The sequence below is a fragment of the Artemia sp. Qi Xiang Cuo genome, chromosome 15 (assembly GCF_049724085.1).
Source record: "Artemia sp. Qi Xiang Cuo chromosome 15, ASM4972408v1, whole genome shotgun sequence".
NCBI classification, from domain to species: Eukaryota; Metazoa; Arthropoda; class Branchiopoda; order Anostraca; family Artemiidae; genus Artemia; species Artemia sp. Qi Xiang Cuo.
The window spans coordinates 8,554,704-8,580,426 of NC_142808.1; the positions used below are offsets into that span (position 1 = coordinate 8,554,704).

General features: G+C 35.7%; 1 protein-coding gene across 1 annotated transcript in view; it reads left to right on the forward strand.

The window, feature by feature from the left end:
- cac (calcium voltage-gated channel subunit cacophony) overlaps positions 1–25,723 on the forward strand; it is a 534,146-nt gene that overhangs the window by 154,736 nt on the left and 353,687 nt on the right. Inside the window, exons 3-4 of the mRNA XM_089100885.1 lie at positions 7,783–7,964; positions 14,628–14,734. Coding sequence (XP_088957011.1) covers positions 7,783–7,964; positions 14,628–14,734 — 289 coding nt within the window. The remainder of the gene's footprint in view (positions 1–7,782; positions 7,965–14,627; positions 14,735–25,723) is intronic.

Genomic DNA, 25,723 nt, shown 5'->3' on the forward strand with positions numbered 1-25,723 from the left:
ATATTCTTAGTTATTTAAGACAAAATTGTGATTTCTAGTGCATATGATTGGTTGTTTTATCTTTATTTGCTGTTCATTGAAAGAAAATGAGTCTAATTGTAAGTAAATTTCTTAATTAATCATCATGGTGCATTGCCATAAATTAAGGGCGATTTGCCATAATTGCCATATTATTTTTCTTAGGGCATAAACTGCGAAGACTAAGGCTTTTAATTTATTAGTATTTTATACTCAAGTATTAGTAATTTTGAATACACTGAAGTTCTTTTCATAAGTTTTTCCTAGGGGTCTCTTTGGACGGTCTTAATAGGACAGTTTAAACTTGACACTAAGCAACTGTGCAACTAGGATTGCACGGGGTTGGCTTACCACGTAAGTTTAACCGCGAAACCGCTGGTGGTATAAAGTGCCTATTAGATCAACTATTATGGTTTCGAATTTTGTCTTTAAAAAGGCACTTAAAAATGTGGCACACTTTGGCACACTATGCGCCTCTAATACCTCGTATTAGAGGAAAGGCAGAGTTAGCCTCAACAACTGATGTTGACATTAGCAGAGTCTACCTCTTTAATTTCTGCCAAGTCTGATGAAATTGCCCCTGCACTAGTTACGTTGTGTGTATAAAAAACTATGAAAAGACTTTATGCAGCTAAGATAAAACTTAAAAAGATGCCCTTTTTTGTTTAGATAGACCAAACCCACCAATGGTCTGATACAAGGCAGTACCCAGGAGGAGTATGGGGTTTGACCCTCTCCCCCCTAAAAAGACTCTTAAAAATTTAATGAAAATGTATATAAACAAATTTTTTGATGCGTTTTGAAATAAAAATTTTACCCCTCCGACAAAGATCTTGAATATATCCTCGGTTTGATATCGTCGATATAGCTTGGAAAAATTGGGATATAGCATGGGAAAATTATAGATATCGTATGTTTTACGATATTAGGTGTTATCAAATTTGTTTAGTCAGGCAGGAAGGATGGGGTACAAAGATAGGGAATAGGGTTCATGCTGAATAAGGAAGCTGTTAAGTCTTGTTTCGGCTGGGAAGGTATTAATAATAGAATATTAATTGCTCATTTTATGACTATAAAAATCAGGGTATCACTTATAGTAGTCTATGCCCCTGTAGAACCAACTTACGGAGATACTAGTGACTCAGATGAATTTTACTTACAATTACAGGAGCAAATAGACAGGGTCCCAGGTAGAAATATGATGTTTTTACTAGGGGATTTTAACGCCCAGGTCGATAGAAATATGAAAAGATGGTATACTAGCCTAGATAAATTTTGTGTAGGAAAAGAAAACAGTAATGAATGCAGACTTTTGCAATTTTGTAGGTATAACAGTTTAGTTATAACCAATATGGTGTTTGGTCATAAAAATGGCTCATAAGTTAACATGGTATCCACGTGATGGTAGGAGAGAAAACCTTATTGATTATGTTATAGTAAACCGAAGACTGGCAGGATCAATACAAGATACTAGGGTATATAGGAGTGCCGTTATTGATGTTAAAAGTAAAGATCACCATCTAGTAGTGTTAAGGGTTAATTTAAAGCTGAAATATCGGAAAAGTAACTACCTCTCGGGAAGTTATGAAGTTGGTAGACTCCAGGATGAGAATTTAAGAGAAACTTTCCAGGAACAGTTGAATGCTAAACTTGAGAGTTTAAAATTTGGTAATGTGGAAGATGGTTGGAATGATTTTAGAAAAATAATTTGTGAAGTTGCTGAAGCTGTCTTAGGAAAGAGAGCTAGAACTACAGCAAAGAATATTAGTGGAAAAGCTTCCATAAGAAATAATGTGAAGGATTCGAAGAATCCTTAAATTACAACCCTTGCCCTGAGGGCTTTGGGGGAGTTGTAATCTTCAAAGACCTATTTTCCAGAACTTAAAACTACGTTTGATAAAATGGCTGTCTTAAAATTTTGATTGGATGTGTTTGGGGAAAAAGTGGGCGTGAGAGGGGGGTTAGTTTCCCTAAAATCACTTTTGACTATTACAAATGGCACTAGCCTTCGGAATTTCCAATCGAATGAGTCTTTTTTGAATTTTTTACGACAACGCCTTCTACAAAAGCTTTATATGCCCCCAGGGCCTTATTGTCAACCCGTGCTAGATGGCATTTGAGAGAGTGCTCTCTACAAAAACACTCTGTCTCCGTGAAGATAAACTACGCTGAACAATATGATTGTCTCAAAATTTTAATTGGCTGGATGGGGGGAACTAAGGGGCGTAAGGAGGGGGGGATAGTTGTCCTCCAATCACTTTCAACGATTAAAATGGGCACAAGCCCTTTGAATCTCCAATTGAATGTGCCTGCTTTGAAGTTTTTACGACAACGCCTTCTATAAAAAACCTTATATGCCCCCAGGGCATAACTTAAAACTCTTGCCCTGAGGGTTGTGGGGGAGTGTCCTCCTCAAAAACATGTTTTCTATCTGGAAATCAACTAAACTGAACAAAATGGCTATCTCAAAATTTTGATTGGATGTGTTTGGGGGAATGATGGGCGTGGGGGAGGGCTAGTTGCCCTCCAATCACTTTTGACTATTAAAAAGGGCACTAGCCCTTTTAATTTCCAATTGAATGTGCCTGTTTTGAAGTTTATACTACAACGCCTTATATAAAAACCTTATATGCCCCCAGGGCATAACTTAAAACTCTTGCCCTGAGGGTTGTGGGGGAGTGTCCTCCTCAAAAACATATTTTTAATCTGGAAATAAACTACGCTGAACAGAAATGGTTATCTCAAAATTTTAATTGGATTTGTTTGGGGAAACGATGGGCGTAGGGGGGGCTAATTGCCGTCCAATCACTTTTGACTATCAAAAAGGGCACTATCCCTTTGAATTTCCAATCGAATGAGCCCTTTTGAAGTTTCTATGACAACGCCTTCAATAAAAACCTTATATGCCCCCAGGGCATAACTTAAAACCCTTGCCCTGAGGATTGTGGGGGATTATCCTCCTCAAAAAAAGGATTTCTATCTGAAAATCAACTACGCTGAACAAAATGGCTATCTCAAAATTTTGATTGGAGCTGTTTGTGGGAATGATGGGCGTAGGGGGGGGGGGGGTAGTTGCCCTCCAATCACTTTCGACTATTGAAAAGGGCACTATCCTTTTGAATTTCCAATCGATTTAGCCTTTTTTGAAGTTTCTACGACAACACCTTCTATAAAAACCTTATTTGCCCCCAGGGAATATCTTAAAACCCTTCCCCTGAAGGTTCTGGGGAAGTGTCCTCCTAAAAAATATATTTTCTATCTGGAAATCAACTACGCTGAACAAAATGGCTATCTCAAAATTTTGATTGAAGGTGTTTGGGAAAATGATGGGCGTGGGGGGGGGGGGGCTAGTTGCCCTCCAATCACTTTCGACTATTAAATAAGGCACTAGCCTTTTAATTTCCAATCGAATGAGCCTGTTTTGAAGTTTCTACGACAACGCCATCTATAGAAACTTTATATGCCCCCAGGACATAACTGAAATCCTTGCCCTGAGGGTTTTGGGGGAGTGTCCTCCTCAAAAATATATTTTCTATCTGGAAATCAACTACGCTGAACAAAATGGCTATCTGAAAATTTTGATTGGATATGTTTGGGGGAATGATGGCGTTTGGGGGGGGGAAGGGTGCTAGTTGCACTCCAATCACTTTCGACTATTAAAAAGGGCAATAGCCCTTTAATTTCTACTCGAACGAGCATGTTTTGAAGTTTCTACAACAACGCCTTCTATAAAAACCTTATATGCCCCCAGGGTATAACTCAAAACCCTTGCCCTGAGCGTTGTGGTGGAGTATCCAACTCAAAAATATATTTTCTATTTTGAAATCAACTACGCTGAAGAAAATGGCAATCTAAAAATTTTGATTGGATGTGTTTGGGGTATAATGGGCGTGGGGGGGCTAGTTTCCCTCCAATCATTTTCGACTATTAAAAAGGGCACTAGCCTTTTAATTTCCAATCGAATGAGCCTGTTTTGAAGTTTCTACGACAACGCCCTGTATATAAACCTTATATGCCCCCAGGGCATAACTTAAAACCCTTGCCCTGAGAGTTGTGGGGGTGTTTCCTCTAAAATATATTTTCTATCTGGAAATCAACTACGCTGAACAAAATGGCTATCTGAAAATTTTGATTGGATGTGTTTGGGGAAATGATGGGCCTGGGAGAGAGGGGGGCTAGTTACACTCCAATCACTTTCGAATATTAAAAAAAGCACTAGTTCTTTAATTTCCAATCGAATGAGCCTGTTTTGAAGTTTCTACGACAACGCCTTCTATAAAAACCTTATATGCCCCCAGGGCATAACTTAAAACCGTTGCCCTGAGGGATGTGGGGGAGTATACTCCTCAAAAATATATTTTCTATCTGCCCTCCCATCATTTTCGACTATTAAAAAGGGCACTAGACCTTTAATTTCTAATCGATTGAGCCTGTTTTGAATTTTCTAAGACAACGCCTTCAATAAAAACCTTATATGCCCCCAGGGCATAACTTAAAACCCTTGCCGTGAGGGTTGTTGGGGAGTGTCCTCCTCAAAAATATATTTTCTATCTGGAAAACAACTACGCTGAACAAAATGGCTATCTCAAAATTTTGATTGGATGTGTTTGGGGGAATGATGGGCGTGGGGGGCTACTTGCCCTCCAATCATTTTCGCCAATAAAAAGGGCACTAGAACTCTCGATTTCCAATCGAATGAGCCCACTTTGAAGTTTCTACGACGACCCCTTCCGTATGAAGTGTCTCTAGGAAAAAAAATAAATAATAATAATAATAAAACATTGGAGCCGTATGGACTTTACTATAGGCAACGCTACAGCGTTGCCTCTGAAATTGCTTAAGGATTGTTCACGGTACCCGAAAGACTGACCGTATATCAAACCATAGGCTATACGATGAATGTTGTTCAATACCGCTCTCTAGGGCTATAATGAAAGAAAGATTGAGGTGGCTAGGGCATCTTGTATGGATGAAGCATAACAGATTGCCAAAAATTGTTCTTTTTGGCCAACCGTCTAGGGCTAAACAGAAAGCAGGTCGTCCTTGTCTGGGGTGGGAGGACGTCATAAAGAAAGATTGAATGGAGATGGGAGCTTCGTGGGCGGGTGTAAAAAGGCAGGCTTTGAATAGATTGGGGCGGAGGAGAAGCGTGCGTAGCTGTGTTGGTCTTGGGCGGCTTGGTGCTGCGGTGAGTTGTTAGTAGTAACAGTAGTATTAGTATGTTTTATCCGATGAAGGCCAAACCAAGAGTGAAAACTGTTGGACCAACGTGTAGCAACACTTCTCATGCTTTTTTTTAGAATATTCAGAATTATTTTGAAGTCGAATTTAATTCACAATTCTAATAAACTTAGTCTTAAATGATTTGATTCTATAATTAAATTGTCGAATCTAGAATGGCTAAAATTTCTTAAAATCATAAACACGGAAATAAACATGAATGGTATTCGTGTTTTGTTGCAGTCTAAGCTATGTTGAGCTTAGAGACAGTGTTGCAAATTCCCTTTCCACGTGGGCTGGCCAAACTTTTCACTAATCATTCAGTCATAGAAGCTATAGTTTCAAAGTAAAAAAAATAAAAAATATTGCCTTCCTTTTGAACATTTTTAATGTCTTTAAAATTTAAGTTTTAATAAAAAAAAAAAATTGTACTTTAACTAGATTTTTTCTATTGTATAATTTATATCCATGCGGCATATGTTTTAAGTGCTTCACAAAAATTATTGTTACCTCTGACAGAACCCCCCCCCCCAAAAAAAAACTCCCTTTATTTTCTTTATCAGGAAGGTATGCTTTTTCCCCGACCTAAATCATACCTAGGGACCTCAAACTTGCTCAAAAATTTTAAAAGGGGGTGTTCAAATGTTAAGGTGCGACTGCTATAAAAAGCTGATGGAGTCATACCTCAATGCACCACAAAATATGCCAGAATTCAGGTCAATGTCCCAGTCTCTTAAATATTATCAGATTAAAAAGTTCATATTAAAGAATGCTAACAAATTTGTTTTCTTGATTTTGTATATTTATTTTATAAATTCCTCAGTTCCCCAGTGGCTCACTGGCTCTAGCTTTTCAAAGATTAGGCTGCATTAGGCTATTCCGCTAAATATTAAATATCCATTTTCTGAGGACGTAAAGAGAAAAAATATATAAATAAATGATGATTATTTCAAAGGAAAAAAAAAGATACATAATTGCTTCCAATGCGGAAAGATACATTTTCTTGCTTCTCAAGATGGGGGACTGTTACTCCCCTTGGCCGCCATTTTGAGCGATTTCGGGCACTTTTTTGGAGTTTCTGTAAATTTATTTTCACAATAAACTTTCGCCATTAAGGTTAGCCGAACAGTAAGTTAACATTCCTGAATTAGCTTCAAATGGTGATTCTTCCTCACTTGATGTTTTTTAAACATTTTTTAATTTTCGGTTACTATGGGCTAGAATACACTTTTTACTAGGTTGCAGCGGCTGCTGCTGCAACCATGATCACCCCGCGATGCCGGGGCTGGTGCTCGTTCTGACCTAACACCGGATTATAAGCTTGTCAATTTTGAACCCCAAATTTGTCTATAGTTCGGATAGTATTTTGCTAATTTTGAGGCCTGAGAATAACCAGAAAATAAAATTGAGGGGATGTTTTCTCCTTTTATGTAAAGTGGGGCAATTACTGATAGTTTTCCTTGGTGAAATAAACACTACTGATCCCAATTTCTTGGAATAGATAGGCCAGATTTTAAGGATATGCCAAAAATTGTTCTATTGACCAAACATTAGGGACCAACCAAAAAACAGGTCGGCCCCAAACGGAATGGGAAGTGGTTATAAAAATAAAATTAAAGGAAGTTATAAGTTATAACGCTGGGTGTCAGGGCCGTATCCAGGATTTTTGTTCAGGGGGGGTTTTACTAATTTTTGACTTTTTGGGGGGTTTTTACTAATTTTTGACTCAGTTTTCGACTAATTTTACTGATTTTTACCTAGGTTTTACTAATTTTCGACTTATTTTCGAGTCGGTACAAAAATTTCGGGGGGGGGGGGGGGTTCAAACCGGGTAACCCCCCCCCCTTGGATACGGCCTTGCTGGGTGTAGTGAAAATTTTAAAAGTAGAATAGCCAAGGCCAAACGGCCTAAGGTGGTTTTCACAGTTTAAGCATGGGTGCTTCGAAAAACGGAAGAAGATTTGCTACATATTTTCCAGGGAAATTGCCAACGGATTGTTTTTGTTACCCGACTGGACGACCGTTATTCAAACAGTAGGCTGTACGAAAAGCGTGGTACAATCTCGCTTTCTAGGCCTATAATGAGAGAAAGATTTGGATGGCTAGGGCACGTTCTGTGGATGAAGAATCATATATTACTAAAGATTGTCCTTTTCGGCCAACCGTCTAGGGCTAAACAGAAAGCAAATCATTTCCGGTTAGGGTAGGAGGAATTCGTAAAGATAGAGTTAAGGGAAATGGGAACTTTTTTTGAGGGTGTAAAGAGGGAGGCTTTTAATAGATTAGGATGGAGGAGGACCGTGCATAGCTCAGTTAGGACTAAGTGGCTTGGTGCTGCGGTTAGTTTTTAATAGTAGTAAGAGTAATAGCAGCAGCAGTAGTTGTAGTAGTAGTAGTAGTAGTAGTAGTAGTAGTAGTAGTAGTAGTAGTAGTAGCAGTAGTAATATTTATGTATATTTTTTATCTATAGTCAAACGGAGCCTATATTCTTAATATTTATATTTTTTACTTTGTCCCACAAACTAAATATCTTTTTTATTCCAGGTTAGCCGCCGCCAAGCAAGCTGCTGCTGAAAATGCTGCACAGGGAGGATCATCTGGGATAGGTAGAAGTATGGCTGGAGGCAAGAAGTCCATTGGCCATCATGGAAGTGGTCCAACTTCCCTCTTTATTTTTAGTGAAAAAAACATCATCAGAAAATACACACGGTTCTTCATTGAGTGGCCATATCCTTTTTTATTCTTATTAATATTCGCTTCTAAAATAGCCTTAAATAAGATCAGTACCAATTGCTAACCCTTTTTGATTAATCCTTCAGTAAAATCACCATTATGATTGATAAAACAAGTTTCTAATACAAATTTACAACTTGGAGTAATGAGTAAGAAGGCTCAATATTATTATAAGACATTATTATTATATATTATTATAGGTATGAATACTATTATCAATATTATATTATTATCAATATATCAATATTATAACTATCAATATGATCAACATTATTATAAAGGCGTCTTAGCCCGCCTTTAATTTGGGATTTTACGTACAAAAACACCGAATGCTTAATCTATTGGAAGCCCTGTTTTCCAGTTCTGTTTTGAAAGATGGCTTTCTCGGAGTTTCATTGGTTGATTTGCTTTCCTGTTTGTTCGTAAAATATTTAATGAGAGTGAGGCCTTAAAGTATTACATCATTGATAGCACGAGTTGACATTGCACTAGTGACACCTAATCTGCATGACGGCCAAAAACTAGAATAAAATCAGTTCTTTTCTATAGACCTAATCTGCATGACGGCCCTCAGCTGAAATAAAATCATTTCTTGTCTTTAGAACTGACATATAATAATAAAGTTTACATTTATTGGAGAATTTATCACCACTTATCTTTATTTTATATGTTGCTTTTATTAATCTACTCTAATTTCTATCTCTGTTATTACTGACCATATTTCACTATCCTTTAATCAAACAGTTCGTGGTAACGAACTGTAAGTAAGGAGCGACCCGGCTCAATGGTAACAGAAACTCTAAAAAACGGTATTGTGATACCAATAGATACATCCAAAGAATCAGATTTTAATTCTGATTTCAAATATATAAGTTTCATCAAGTTTAATCTTACCCATCAAAAGCTACGCGCCTGGGAAAATTTGACTGATTTTCGAAAAAAGGGAGAAAGACACCCTAAAAGTTATAGAACCTTAATGAAAATCACACCATCATATTCAGTGTATCAGAGAACCATACTGTAAAGGTTTCAAGCTCCTATCTACAAAAATGTGGAATGTTGCATATTACACAACTCTATTTTTTTAAACAATGAAAAACTTTAGCGTAAAGAGCGAGGCGTTGAGGAGGGGACAGCCCCTTTCATTTAAATTAAAAAAAAACAAGTTTTTTTAATTGAAAGTAAGGAATGACGTTAAAACTTAAAACGAAAAGAAATTATTCCGTATATGATAGGGGCTGTCCCCTCCTCAACGCCTCTGTCTTTACGCTAAAGTTTTTTATTGTTTAAAAAAAATAGAGTTGTGAGAAAGTCAAAGTTTAGCGTAAAGAGCGAGGGGTTGAGGAGGGGACAGCCCCTATCATATACGGAATAAGGGGATTAAGGGGAGAACCCCCTCATATACGTAATAACATATACGTAATAAAAAAACAATAAAAAAAAGCGATACGGCTCAATAGTAATCGAAACTTTTAAAAACAGAGTTTTGACGTCAATAAATGTATCAAAAGAATGGGTTTATAATGCTGATTCTAAATATATGAATTTTATTAAGTTTAGTATTACTCATCAAAGGCTACGATCCTGAGAAAATTTACCTGATTTTTTAAAGAGGGGGGAAAAATCCCCTACAAGTAAAATAATTTTAATGAAAATCACACCGTTAGATTCAGGGTATCAGAAAACCCTATTACATAGGTTTCAAGCTCATATCTGCAAAAATATGCAACTTTGTATTTTTTGCCAGAAGAAAAATATACGAATATAGAAGTTCGTTACGTAAGTTAATTTGTAAATTACGTCAGAAGCAAATTTAGAGACAGTCATTTATCAAAAGAAAAGTAAAATTTTTATGTAAATTTTGTTTACTTATTCAATGACGGTGAGCCAAAATAAAAGCTGCATTAACTAAAAAACAAATTAAATAAAAAAAAACAAGTTTTTTAAACTAAAATTAAGGAGCGACATTAAAACTTAAGACGAACAGAAATTATTCCGTATATGAAAGGGGCTGTCCCCTCCTCAACACCTCGCTCTTTACGCTAAAGTTTTTTATTGTTTAAAAAAAAATTAAGTTGTGAGACAGAGTCAAACTTTAGCGGAAAGAGCGAGGTGTTGAGGAGGGGACAGCCCCTTTCATTTACGGAATAATTTCTGTTCGTTTACATTTTAATGTCGCTCCTTACTTTTAGTTTAAAAAACTTGTTTTTTTTATTTAATAAGTTACACAGAAAGAGTAGCGCAGAGCTATTTAGCAAGTTAAGTAGCTAAATGCATGTTCTGCATTCTTGTATTTAAAACCTTATTTCTTAGCCTTTGGCTTCTTTGAAACGTTGAGGAAGGGCTAAGACTATAATGAAAGTAAGGTTAAGATGGCTAGGCAATGTTGCCAGATGTCTTATTTAAAGTTTCGCCGCCACAAAAGTAAAAAGTGCCAAAAGCTTTATTTTTCTAGTGAAAAGGCAACGAATGAAAGAATTTCCCCCACAAATACGCCGATTTGAAAATTCAATGCGCAACCGTCTCAAAAAAGTGTTGAAATGGTGCAAATGCACCCCATTTTGCCACACACTGTCTAGGCCGACTTCTACCGAAGAAGGTTTATAGATTGCCTTAATAGGGCTTTTTGGCCATCTATATGGGGACAAACTGAAAGTAGATTTTTTTCGAATGAAATAGGAGGAGGTCGTGGAAAAGCAGTTTTCCTGCTATGGTGATATTATTTGGTTTCGTGCTGCAATAGTTATTAATTGCAGGGATGCAGCAAGAAAAGTTTTCTGGGCTGGGTTATCCCTAGGGTGGACAGAGACAATCTGTGTCAATCTGTACCTGGGTCTCTTACGGGTGTACCTGGCGTCTTTTGTTCAACTGATGAATTATGAGGACCGTATTAAGGAAAATAGGATTTTACATTTAATTTAAATCTGCAAAAGTGGGTAAGGTTAATTTTTAGGTACATTGGTTTGAAGGTTGACTACATAATCTTTTCGCAAAAAGGATTCTTACAAAGATGATTTTTCTGACCAGACCATTTACCCGTTCTCTGGAATTTCTGATTCTCAAGTAGGTCCTTAGCAACTTCAGCAAAGAAAATTATCTCTTAGGCATAAAAGTATGGACTGGGATGCTACTAAAATGAAAAATAACGCATTTACCACGGAAAGAGCAGTTATGTACTGCAACGTCTCAGTGACATTATTATTTTCTTTTTTTTTTATTCAAAATTTCTTACCCTGGAATTGTCCCACCATACTACCCTGAAGTTCCTACCCTGAAGTCGTAAAAATCCACCAGCTTGGTTATTCTAGAAGTATTATGACTCTCACTTCCTTCTAGGCTGGCTCGCAAAATTGGATGTTCTGGTGCAATTCAAACTTTGTGGAAAACCCTGGATAGAGTTTTTGAGGAAAGGAATATATACTGACCTTTTAAAGTATTTCTCAACTGAGACAGCTGGAACGTTTTGTCTGATTAATTACCCCCCTACTGTTGTCGGTCTCAAAACGGGGATCTCAAAATTTTCACATAGGTCACTAGATTTCTTAAACTCAAGCGTGATTCTGACACCTGCCTCTTTTCGGGAAGTTAAGATTTTCTCTCAGTAAGTGTACCCTCAATGGTAAAATCATGGAAAACACATTCTCAATTACAAAAAGGCTCACTAGAAAGTCACACTTTCAATCGCACTTTGAAGAAGTTGAGGCTTTCATTGACTTAAGCACAGGTCCTCTATCTAAAAGCTTGCCAATGCAGACTTTAAAGGAGAAGCTTCAACCCTAAACCCTCCCTTCTATGTGCCCCTGGTTAATAATTGTTCCAGGAGTATTTCTTAGTTCAATTTTATCATTTACAAGCCAAAAATAGCCTGTTCGGCATTATAGTGGTTCTTCACAAAGATTGTTTCCTAACTTTTCTCTGTAATCACCTTGACAATTGTGGCAGTTTTCATACCTGTGATTAAGCCTCTGTGATCATACTTCTTCACAATATGTCAATAATTTGAAGTGGATTGCGACTGCTTTTGAGTTCCTCGTGGGTTTGAAAGCTCTGCTCCCCTGCTACTGACATAATATGTCAATGGCAAATGATTTGAAGGGAATTGTGACTGCTTATAAGTTTCTCATGAGTTTGAAAGCAGTTCTTCAATTGAATTGTGAAAGATAGAAGTTACTGGGCACCTGATCGTAATTATGCGGTGGATGTTCCAAGATGTAGTACAATGGATGCAGACATATTCTCGAAACATACCGCAAATTCATAGAAACCTTAAACAATCACAAGTATATAGCATTTCTTCTGGGAGGGGGGGGCCTAATAGGAGTATTTTTCTGAGGTGTTTATACAGCTGAAAACAATTGTTACTGCATAATCTCATTATGAACTCCTATTACCACCTCTGGATGGCTATCCAAAACAAAAACTGTCTAGAAAGTGTCACAACTTACTGGTGATCAAAACTAACAAATCATTGATGATGGGAATTTATAGAGAGCATGCTATACACCTTGTTCACATTTATGATAAATTCCTCAGTTTTACAGGTAGAATGGTCTAAGGACATGATCTTTCCACTAAAATGTTTTTTGTTTTTTTTTTTGTCTGTGTTCACCCGTCTTTCCTGAATCTATCTTTTCCTGAAAAAAAAACGCAGCCTGTGCATATACTTTTGATATCATACCTCTAATCTTCCAATGCTTCTTGATGTCAAATTACTACCCTCTTCCTCAAAGTATCCCTCAACCCCTTCGCACCTCCTCCTACCACCCACAATTTTTTACTGTGAAAGTAAAATGAACATAATAAGAAAATTGGTTCCGCCCAGAGCCGAATTGGAGACCAACATTGTTAAAGTAGAAGTGATTGATAGCTGCTAATTCATAGAAAGATGTAGATCTCGCATAGTCTATGGTATAGGTGGAAAAATTCTTAATTTTAAACCACACCCTCCTCCAAGAGATACCTTCCTACCTCCCTGTTGACCTTCTCTTGCCAGAAAGAGTTACACTTGCCAAGCTCCTGCTCAATTCGTTCATTCACTTTTGAAACATTGTGTAAAGAGGTAAAGAAAAGTATTTGATATGTATTAGCATAGCAAAAGAAAACCCTGTTATTCAACTATATTATAATTGCTTCCATTTTTTGTATTGGGACCATAAAAAACAATGCCCTAACATTCTTCAAACTGTACTCTGCCTACGGCTGGAAATTTATAGTAGAAATTTAAAATTACAAATAGACCTTGTTCTCGTCAAAAATTGGCCTTCGGTTCCCAGTTCTCCTTGTATCTACAATCAGTACTCAAGGCAGGGAAACTGAACTTACTGAGTATCTATGCATTAAAATCTGAAGAGGAACCGGTGAAGCACGTGGTTCTAAAATTTGAAAGCTCATAGACATTTACTGTCACGATGGCAGCTTGCACGTTCTCGTATCTTAAGAAGTCCAACAAATAAGATAAGGTACTTTCTAGCAATATGAATATTAAGTTTTGATGACTATGCTACTAGATATTGGGTGGAGAGGTGGTTGTATATCGACTAAGATTTATCTCCTATTTTCTTCCATCTATATCGTTTACTTGTGATTAATGAAGTACCGGTTTTTGAAAGCATCTTACGTGTACATAGTGGTGTAAATATAGTGGTAATAACATATATAAATAGTAATGTACAAAGGGTATAAGCCCTGTGTATATGGAGGGCTTGTTGTGCCATTTTAAATACTTAGCTGATTTTCATGGATACCAAAGTTAGAAGTCAGCATTTCCGATTTTAAATGACCTGTATGCTTTTTCGAACGAAAATTAATAAGCTGCCGTCCCAACTTTGGAACCACAGACACTCAACCCGGGCACTGAAGAACCAACATAAATTTTACGGGTTTCCTTCTTGTTTTTAGCACGACGAATATGAAGTTTACCCTATTTGCTATTTTAGTGTCCATTTTGTTTAGCTTATATATTAGAAGAAAATTCGAATAGCATTATTGTTTATTAGAGTACGTTACAGCAAAATTAGAGAGTATGTAAACTATACCGATCATTTGAATTCATATCAATGATTGAAATTATTTTAAAAAATTAATTGAATACATTAATTGATAATTGCTAATAATTGGGTTTTGTTGAGGATATTGATATTGGACATCAAACATGATAGTTAAGTCAATATTAATTTATGTTTGAATATTTCAATAATCATGCACCATTGATAAAGTTATTAATTATAATCGATGTAGACATAGCACAGAAAAATTGAGAATTTAATTGTAAAAAATTCCGCCCCTCATAAGTTTTCCTTCTTATTACTCATTAAATATTTCTCGTAAAAGAACAAATTCAGGTTTTAAAAACGTCTTATTTGTCTCTCCAGAAATTATATTTCCTGGTCTGTCTAGCTTTGTCGCTCACCATTAGTTAATGCGACATATTAGTGAGTTCTGTTTTATAAAGTAGAGGCTATTTTATAAATAAGCAATAATTAAATTGGCTTGTGAAAAGGCGTCACAAAATCAAACCAACAGTATTAAAGCAAAATACTATTATCACAAAATGACGTCACAAAAATAAAACATACCTCTTGATAAAGAACTGAAGGACTGTTATCCCTTTTTTTCTCTTTGGACATAGTATCTATGTTTTCCTTAACTTCTATGCACTCCGTTTGAATATGCTGTACTTTTGACTATCATTGCCAACTGTATAGTTTTGGCGCTGGAAGAGCATCTTCCAAATGGAGACAAAACACCAATTGCCCAGGAATTGGTAAGTTCTATTTTCTTGCAATTAAATATTTTTATGTTATTAACTGCTTTTTTATTTATTACATTTTGTTAGTTGTTTTTTACTTGCTTAATTAGCTTTTTTATTTACATTACTTAATTGTGTTATATTCTATTGAGATTTATATTTAATGATATTTTTTTTATAGTGATAGACAGTATTTACCTCTCGAATTTAGTTGAGTATTATGTGTGATGGAGATTGGATTTGTTATTATTATTTTTCTTTTATATTTTATTTATCTATTATTATTTTTAATTCAGTTGTTTATTAATTATCTATATTTTTTCATATATATAGGACATAGTTTATCTATTTTTGGTTTATTTATATTAGTTTTAATTAAATAGTTGAGGCTTATTTTAATAGTTGAGGTAATAGGTAAGTAGTTACGTGGACTTTCGCGCGATCGCAAACCTTCATAGGTTTTCTCCAGCGTGAAAGTATTGTTTAATTTATTTATTTGTTTGTGAATGTGGATTAATAAACTTATGAACTTAAAAAGAATGGCAGTTAAATCCAGAAGATCTTTACCTCTATTCTTGAAGGATGAGCAGTGGTACCGATTCTCGAAAATGTAGGCAGAGGGCGAATTACTTTTTTCTTTTACTTAGATACACTAAGGTATATTTCAAAATTGAGGGGAGGATTTTTTTCATTGTTTTTATTAAAGTACCAATAAAAAGATATTTTTAAATTTGCCACCATCCAATCATCTTTTCTCCCTTTCAAAATCATGGACTATTTTATGATTTATCAGGGATTTTAAAATCATAAAACGCTTTGTGATATTCGTATCATATGCCTATTGCTTATATCTTTTTGAAACTGGCCCTTATCCCCAATAAGTATCTACTCCACCTTTGAAAAAATCTCTTCATCTACCTACGAGTGTCTTATAATAAAAGTAGAAATCTCAAAAGGATATTGCTATAACATACATGTTCACAGTAGACCTTTTAGGGTCAGGGCAAAAACTTGAGGAGGGAGAATAAAAACTAAAACACTTTAACTATATGGAAGTTTAAGGAATGTACAAAAATAACCAAGTCTTCTGGGAGGACGCAAGGGCTGGATGCTAGTTCTTTCTGTGTGTATATGTAGTCATATACTCAGATATTAATAATATTATTTGACCAAAAATTATGCTTCATCACAGCTACCCTGTTTTTATAATATGCTGCTCTTCATTCAATCTGAATATACCTAATGCTGCAATAGCTTAAGGGGCAACCATACTTGAAGCGACCTTCCTATCTCTCCCATAGTAAGCGTTTTGAATTTGTCTGACATTAATAGTTGAGGCAGTTAGGCTGTCTCAGTCTTTTCTAATAGAATAGAATCAGGTGAACATTTTGATTTAGCAAAATGCTAAAGCCGACACCTATTTTTCCTGAAATCCCAAAAAAACTCAAAAACCTATTTTGGGTTTGCCTGGAAGATTGCTGCAGTCAATATTGTCGTAATTGGTACTTAAAAATGCAGCGAAAAATATTCTATTGAAGCAGTTGTAGCATATTTTTATAAAAAACACTTGCTGACTGCAGTCCCTTCGAATACTTTACATACCAACGTTTCAAATTGCTTATCACCCGACAAAGAGCCTAAAATACTTGGAATCAAACGGATGTGGGCACATAAATTATGCTGAGGGGGTAAACGCTTCCTTTTGTTCAAAAGCGGTCAGATGGACTTTGATTTAGGAAAGCTTAGCTCCTGAAATGATTTATTTGGTGTGTATAATTTGAAAGCGTTATATTGTGAGTTGGAAATTCGACAAAATGTGCGAATAAGTTGGATGTCAGACAGGATTAGAAGACATGCGTAGGATCATAGATGTATACATTTAGTAATTCATTTGTCGTTTTCCAAAGCCATTTTATTCCATAATTAATCGCCTAACCATTCAATCACCTAACTCAATCGCCTACCTATTACACTCCGTGAAAGTATCTATCATAAAATGTAACTAATATTGAAAGCGTAAGGAACCCCTGGAAGTTGCCCTCTTCGAGTTTGTTTACTCAAGTCTGTGTGAAATCTGATACCTTTGTGTTTGAGCCTTTTTGCCGACCAGGAAAAGGGCTCGAATTGGCCAAAACGGCTTTGGACTGGCGTCCCCCTTAAGAAGAAGGTACATGCAAATCCTACTACTGCTAGTCAACCAGTTGTTGCACCAGGCCTGCAGAGGTCAACACAGATGCGCAAGCTTCTCCTCCATCCAGATCTCTTCAAACCTTCGCTTATTCGACCCCCTCCTCCTACTAAGGTTAAATTTCCTTTAAATCTTTTCTTTTTGCCTCACCCACTTAGGGACTCACCCATTAGGGACTACCTACTTTTTGTCTAACCCCAGTCGGAACTAAAATTACGCTTTTTGGGCAGTCTATCCTTATTAAACAGTAAAACCTGAACAAGTCGCTTTACCTTTCTTTCATTATTGCCTTAAAAAGTGGGAATGAGTCTAATTTTTGTACTTTTTTTTACCATTTTTTAAACAGTTAGTCAAATTGTTGAAGAAAATAGTAATTCTATCTCTAGACATATCTTTTGAAAATAAAATTAAAGAAAATGTGAAGTCAGAGGCAACGCTCTAGCGTTCCTATAGAAAAGAGCCATAAGGCTTCAAAGTATTCTTGTTATAATTTTCTTCCTACAGCCTCTTCATATGGAAGGGGTGGTCGTATTGGCTTCTGAGGGGGATCAATCGATTGGAAATTAAAAGTTCTAGTATCCTTTCTGAAAGTCAAAATTTATTGGATGGCAACCAGCCCCCCTATCACGCCCTTTTTCATGTTACATCTGAAAATTTTCAGATTGCCATTTTGTTCAAAACAGTTTATAGGTCAAATAACTATGCCTCCGGGGTTGACCAAAACCCACATAACTTACGGGACAATGGCTGTAAGTAATGCAAGTTTACAAGTGTTAATTTACAAGGTTTTTGCCAGGAGAAAGGGGCTTGTTTAGTCCTTGGTCTCCAAAAAGATATATTGAGATATATTGAGGGGATGTTGAAAACTGATCGGTGAGCAGCCAACCTCTGTTCCTTTTTAGACATCCCCTTCCCACAACTCAGATCGAAATTTCAAAGAAGCTACTTTATTCAAAATAGTCAAAAGGCCCAAAAATTATACCTCCGGGGATGTCATGCCTTACGGCCCCAGGGCAAGGATTGTAAATTATGCATTTTACCGGTTGTTTACATGTAGAATTCACCATTAGTAAAAGGGGGAACGTTTGATTATGGATGTGTATGAAAAGGCTAAGGGAACTAAGATTAAACTTTGGAGAATATTGAGGGTATGCTAAACTAAATCAGAAGACGCTTAGTGTATCCAGCTTATCAAAAGGATTAATCTATAGTATCTTAAGAACGATTGAAAGGAAAATTCCAGGCCATGTTGATGGGATTGTGAAAAGTGGTCGGAGGGCAACCAGCCCCCCTTCCATACCCTTTTTAGCTGCCCTCCCCAATGATATCTGATTAAAATTTGATATAGCCATCTTGTTCCAACTACTCTAAAGGTCAAATAACTATATCTTCGGGTATGACATATCCCCTCACCTGGGACAAGGGTTATAAGTTATACAAGTTTCCCTTTGCTCATATATATGGTTTGTTATTGGAAAAATGGGACGTGTATCGTCTAAAGACTCATAGAATATAAGGGTAAAACATTCAGAAAATTTTGAGGAGGGTGACGAACAAAATCAGAACACTCTACATGCAAGATGGTTGTCAGAAGGACACAACAGCAAAACCTAAGGATTGGCTGAGGGTATTGAGTTAACACTTTCAAGACATGTTTAGGGAAATGCCGAAGAATGATCGGATGACCCCCCACCCCCTCAACAACTAGGATTTCCAAAAATCCGTTTTGTTCAAAATAGTCGAAGGATCTATCCATTACGTCTCAGGGGATACCGTATCCCGGGTAAAGAATGTAAATAATGCAATTTGTTCATTTTTATATGTAGGATAAATAATTGGGAAAGGGGTAAATTTCTGGTTCTGGGTGTCTCCGAAAAGGCTAAGGGTATTGAGGTTCAATTTTGGGGAATGTTGAGGGATATATCTAGCTAAATTAAGAGAGGGTGAGGGTATTACCTTGAATCTTCCAGGGATTCAAGCTAAGTAGCAGTCTTGAAACTGCTACTTTGACTGCAACTCCGACTACTTGTGATTGCTACTGCGAAATCTTGTGACTGCGGCTAAGATAACTGGTGACGGTGAACTAGTTACGACTTTGATTACGATTACTTGTGATGCAAATGTGACTAATTGTGACTATGACTGCAACTGTTTGTGGCTTTGACTAAATTTACTTCCGACTATTTTCAGGATTTTTTTTTTGGGGGATAATCAACAAAATCGAAACATGCTAGAGTATGCTGTTGTAATATGGGTACATCAGCATTATCTCAGAATTAAACTTTCAGAAAATGTTCAGGGGAGTGATCAAAAGCAATCAGAGGGCAGCCAGACACTTCCTCACTTCCCCAAACTTCTTCCCAAATACTGATCAAAATTCTGAAAGAAAATCTTTTGTTTTAAAAAAAGTACAAATGTCTAATGACTATGCCTCTAGGGATGTCAAGATCCGGCAGCCTCAGGGACAAGGGTTGTAAATCATGCAATTTGTCCATTATTGCCATACATGATTTATCATTGGGAGAAGGCGAATGATTGATTCTGAGTGTGTCTGGAAAAAGCTAAAGGGGTTAGGGTGAAACTTTAGAGAATGCGGGGGGGGAGGGGTTGTCGAACTAAATCCAAATACACAGTGTAAATCCAGGCTATCAATAGAGGGATATACAATATCTTAGGAAGGAAAAAGGGTATTAGCTTGAAACTATGAGGACCACCATTACTGCTACTAATCTGAATATAACTGCGACTGCTGGCGATTGGGATTATTTCAATATGCATGCCAGTTGTCAAAAGGATGTATTTGCAATATTTCAGGATTGGCTAATACTATTTAGTTGAAAATTTCAGTGGGCGTTGAACTAAAAAAAAAAATAATAAATAAATAAAAAATGGTGCGTGCGATATCTCAGAAACAGTTAACAGTTTAAGTTAAAACTTTCAGAGATGTTTAAGTACATTTTGAACTCAAATCAAAAGTTACTATAGGCATCTCAGTTAAAAGAAGGGCATATTTGCAATATCTCTGGAATGGCTTATGACATCTTGCTGAAAATTCCAGGGAATAATCGGGGGATGTTGAAATAAATCAGAGAGAAATAATAAATTATATTAGTTATAATTATAATTAGAAATAATAAATTATAATCAAATATTTTATGTGTTAGGCCAAACACGTGAAAAACTATAGAAGCATTCATTATATTAACCAATTACAAAACATTCGTAACAAAAAGGAACAGAAATTTACAAAAAAAATCTCTAAAAAAAGTTTTTCAAAGAAAAGTTAAGAGCAATATTAAACTCAAGACCAGCAGAAATAAAGTCATATGATAATTAAAACTCAGAACAACCAAAAATTACTTTTAAAGAATAAATGAAACCCAAAATGAAAAGAAACTAAAATAAATGATCATATCTAATATAAAGATAATACATACTATTACAGATAAATAAATAAATATTGAAACGCGTTAAAAATTAAACTAAATGTTCAAGTCAAGCCTAAAACGAGGAAAAATTACAGCAAATAAGAATTTAGCTACTGCCCCCTTTTCCCTCCCCTAACCGTAAAATTTCTAAAGCTTAATGTGTCATTTGCACATTACTGAAAACAAAATACGCTATAAACTTTTTTAAACGTTTATTACATTAAAAAATAAAAATGGAAAACAGTAAAATAAAATCTTGAATTACTGAGATTTCCAGGAATAGACATCATTATATGCTAAAAATCATTTTTATTTTCATTAGTCCGGTCCTTTTATTCTGATTATTATAGTGGATAATTTTTTATCCGTTGTTGCTGCTTTGAAAAACTAAAACGTAGAGTTCAGAATACAAATAACTTTCAATAAAGTTCAAATAACGCAATAAGCTTTATATCTTTTACGGTTAGGAGAGGGGGCTGCAGCCAACTACTGTTCATTATTCTTAACGTAAGTTTAGATTCAAAAATGAAATCAGAGTTACATATCTTCAGACCCATTTTGGATGTCCTGAAAAGCCTAATCCTACGCCCTGTGATATGTCTTGATGTATTTGTCTTTTGTGAAGTCTACTTCAAAAGGTCAAGCTTTTTTCGTTGTTTTTTTATTTATTTTTTTTAGCACTGAGGACGCCATGGTGGAGGCCCTTGTCGAAATATCTGCTTATTGTTGCTTTATATTGTTCCACTGTCTTACACTCGCCCCGTTTTTCACTTCTATTGATTTTATTTTTCATTTATTATATTTTCTCTTCTTTGTTTCATACAATCACTATTGGGCCAAGTCGCTCCTTACTTACAGTTTGTTATCACGAGCTACTTGATATCAAAAGGAAAAAGTAGTTTTACTTTCTTTTCAAGTTTTTAGTGTCATTGGCGTAAATTAAAAGAAATCCTTGAGGGGGGAAACAAAATTATCCAATAAATAACTTTAATTGCTGTGAGCTAACGAAAGCCCAATAGAGGCTAAAATGATATTAGGTAGGCAATTTTTATGGAAAAAAGGTATATAACATGAAAAATAATATAATCATGATCTATGCTCAAATTGAAAATATTCCTGCTCGAAACTGTTGGGTTGGACAGACAATCTGGGGAAAAATAGGTTGGGATGAGGCAACCCCCCCCCTTTTGCCCCATAGGGCTATACTCTCCTAGCTAGTATGTGTCTTCAGTAGTTTCAAATAGCGTTTGCCACCTGGAGGGCGGAGACAAAATTATACAATAAATAACTTCAGTTGGTGTCAGCTAACGAAGGCCTACTAGAGGATAAAATTAAATTAGGATATTATAAATTAGGTATAGTAAATTAGGTTATTATTAGGTTATTAAATTAGGTAGGCAATTCTTATGGAAGACAAGGTATATAAGATGCAAAATGATATAATAATAATCTATGCTCGAATTGAAAATATTCCTTCTCGAAACTGTTGGATAAGACAGACGATCTGGGGAAAATAGGTTGGAATGGGGTAACCACCCTTACGTCCCATAGGAACTTACTCTCCTGGCTAGTATGTGTCTTCAGTAGTTTCAAATAGCGTTTGTCACCTACGAAAAATAATAAGAAAAAGACAATTGCAATTGGCTAAACCGGGGAACTATTATTTTACAATCAATAAACCTTGTTTTTTCTTTTCTTTCCAATATCAGGAATCGAAAGCTATGTTCATACACTCCAAAGTCTTCTTTTGTTTCCCCCTGTTGCTAAGGTAGAATGGGATTTCCCTTAAGCTGCAAGATTAAAATATTAATTCCATACAAATTAGAAAGCTCTTTTGAAATTTCATAGGTAATGACATGCAATGTTTGGAAAGGGTTCTTCTCACAGAAGAATTTACGATGTTGGAAAGACAAATTTAATACCAAACTTCTAAACACTTTCTCCTGAAACAAACTGGTTCTTTCATTTGAATAAAGGAAGAGCTTCTTAATCATATTTTTGTTCTTCTATACTATTATTAAATAAAGAACAAGTTTAATCAACTGAAAGTAAGGAGCAACATTAAAAATTAAGACGAACAGAAAATATCACGTATACGAGGGGGTTCGTTCCCTAGTCAATACCTCGCTCTTTACGCTAAAGTTTGAATTTTGTTCGAATCCTTGAATCACAAAGGCCGTTTAATTAGAATAGATAGCTCTTTTGAAAGTACTGAAAAAAACTTTAGCGTAAAGAGTGACTCATTGGCTAGGGGATGAACCCCCTCATATACGTCATAATTTCTGTTTGTTTTAAATTTCAATGTTGCTCCTTACTTTCAGTTGAAAAAACTTGTTTTTTTTATTTAATTTCTGACGGTTTTTTAACTAATGCTTTGAAATCCGACGTCCTCTTCATAGAAATGTCCCTTCCTCCAAGGAAACATCCTCCTTGGAAAGGTAATACCACGTAATCCTCTCTTCCGATCCCTTCCATCAAAAAAATCCCTCCTGAAAACGTCTGTTTAATTTCCAATAACCAATACTATATGTAAACAATGGGCAAAGTTCATAACTTGCAGCCCTTCCCCCGGGAACTGTGCGGGATTAAATCATCCTCAAAGACATATTTATTTTATTTTCGACTATGCTGAACAAAATGGCTATCTCAAAATTTTGATAGGGTGACTTCGGGAAAAATGAGCGTGGAAGGGGGCCAAGTTGCCCTCCAATTTTTTGGATCACTGAAAAAGGGCACTAGTACTTTCAATCTCCGTTCGAATGAGCCCCCTTACAAATATTCCTAGAACTACTGGATCGATATGATCACCCCTGAACAAAAAATAAATAAATAAAAAAATAAACACGCATCCGTGATCTTTCTTCTGGCAAAAAATACAGAATTTCACATTTTTGTAGATAGGAACCTTGAAACATCTACTGTAGAGTTTTCTAATACGCTGAATCTGATAGTTTGATTTTCATTAAAATTCTGTCACATTCAGGGTATGTTTCTTCTCTTTTTTCGAAAATAAGGAAAAATTTTTCAGGCTCGTAACTGTTAATGGTTATATATTTAAAACTTTTATATATATATTGTTATATATATAAGGTTATATATATAAAACTTATATATTTGAAATCAGAATAAAAATTCGATTCTTTTTGTGTATTTCCTGGTATATAAATTCAGTTTTTTGGAGCTTCGGTTACTAGTGAGCTGGATCGCTCCTTACTTACAGTTTGTTTACCACGAACTGTTTGATAAAGAAATTAAATAAAAAAAACAAGTTTTTACAACTGAAAGTAAGGAGCAACATTAAAACTTAAAACGAACAGAAATTATTACGTATATGAGGGGGTTAGCCCCCTAGTCAATACCTCGCTCTTTACGCAAAAGTTCGAATTTTGTTTGAATCACAAACCCCTGAATTAAAAAGACCGTTTAATTAGAATAGATAGCTATTTTTAAAGTAATAAAAAAAACTTTAGCGTAAAGAGCGAGGTATTGACTAGGGGTGAACCTCCTGACATACATAATAATTTCTGTTCGTTTTATGTTTTAATGTTGCTCTTTACTTTCAGTTGAAAAATCTTATTTTTTTATTTAATTTCTGATCGTTTTTTAGATAATGCCGGGAAATCCGTCGCCCATTCATAGAAATGTCCCTTCTCCCAAGAAAACAACTATCATGGAAAAATCCTTCCATGGAATTTTCATTTTGTTTGAACTACTAAAAGGGCTAATAGCTGTACTTCCAGGAATGCCATGCCTTCATAGCGCAGGACCTGCGCTGGTGCAAGGATTGTAAGATATGCAACTTACCGATTGTTTGCATGCGGGATTTATAATTAGGAAAAGAGAAATATTCAATTCTGGGTTTATCCGAAAAGGTTCAGGGCATTAAAGTGAAACCTTTCAAAATATTGAGAGGTATGTTATATTAAATCAAAAGGCACTATGTTCATCCAGTTTATCAAAAAGTAGGATCTGCAATATTTTAAGAATGGCTGAGGGTATTGAGTTAAAACTTTCAGGAAATGCTGAGGGACGATGTTGAAAAGTGGTTAGAGGGGCCGTCAGGCCCCTCGCGTGTCTTTTAGTTGCAATCTCTCTGTAAATATTTAATCAAAATTTTGAAATAGACATCTTGTTCAAAATATTCTAAAACTCAAATAACTATGCTTATGGGGATGACATAAAACCCGAAAGCCTTGGAGAGGGATGCTGAACACAATAAAACACACTGTTTGCGCGCTGATGTCAGACGAACATATCATCGATATCCATGGAACGACTGAGGGTATTAATTTGAAAATTTCAGGGGATGATAAGGGGGCTGTTTAAGAACTATCGGAGGGTAATCAGCCCCCTTGCCTTTTTTAAATGCTCCCTCCCCTCACCACTGATCAAAATTTTGAAAAAGCGATTCCAACCAAAAGAGTCAAAAGTTCTAGTAACTACGTCTGCGGGGATACAATGACCACCAAAGCCCCCAGGGTAAGGATGTAATTTGCACTTTTGTACATGTAGCATTTATCATTAGGAAAATGGAAGACTTTTTAATTTTAGGTGTGTTCGTAAATGCTAAGGGTATTAAGGGGAATCTTCGGGGAATTTCGAGGAACATGTTAAACTAAACCTAAAAATACTAAGTGCATCCAGTTTATCAAAAAGTAGTATCTCCAATATCAAAAGAACAGCTAAGGATGTTAGGCTTATACTTTCAGAGTAACTTTGAGGAAGATGTTTTTGAGGAGTAACTTTGAGGAGGGGTCAGGAGCCAACCAGTCCCCCTCCCATTCCCTTTTTAGATGTCCTTCCTCCATAGATACCTGATCAAAATTTTGCAATAGCCATCTTGTTTAAAATTAATTAAAAACACTTTTTCCACAAAATAAGTTTTTAAAAAAAAGTAAAGAACTCTATTAAACCAAAAATGAACAAAAATAAAACAAAATTATCTACCAAGCTTACAACTACTACAAATCAGTATCAATAAATAAATGAAACCCAAAACAAACAGAAATTAAAATAAATAACAGAGTTAAACTCAAAACAAGCAGAAATTAATACGTGTAGGGTTCTAAACCCCATGCTGTCTAAAAGCCAGAATATATTTTGTACTTTACTGAAAAAATTCTAATGAATATTCATCAAATGAATATTCACGCACACCATTACCCCAAAAACATTCAATCAAAGTTTTGAGATATCCATTTGGTTCAACGTAGTTGAAAGTTCTGGAAATTATATCTCTGAGGATGAAAAACCCCCGAGATCCCCCAGGGCCAAGGTTGTAAGTTATGTCCTGGACACTCTGGGGGTTTGTCATCCTCAAATACATAATTTCCAGAACTTTCAACTACGTTGACGAAAAGGACTATCTCAAAAATTTGCTTGAATGTG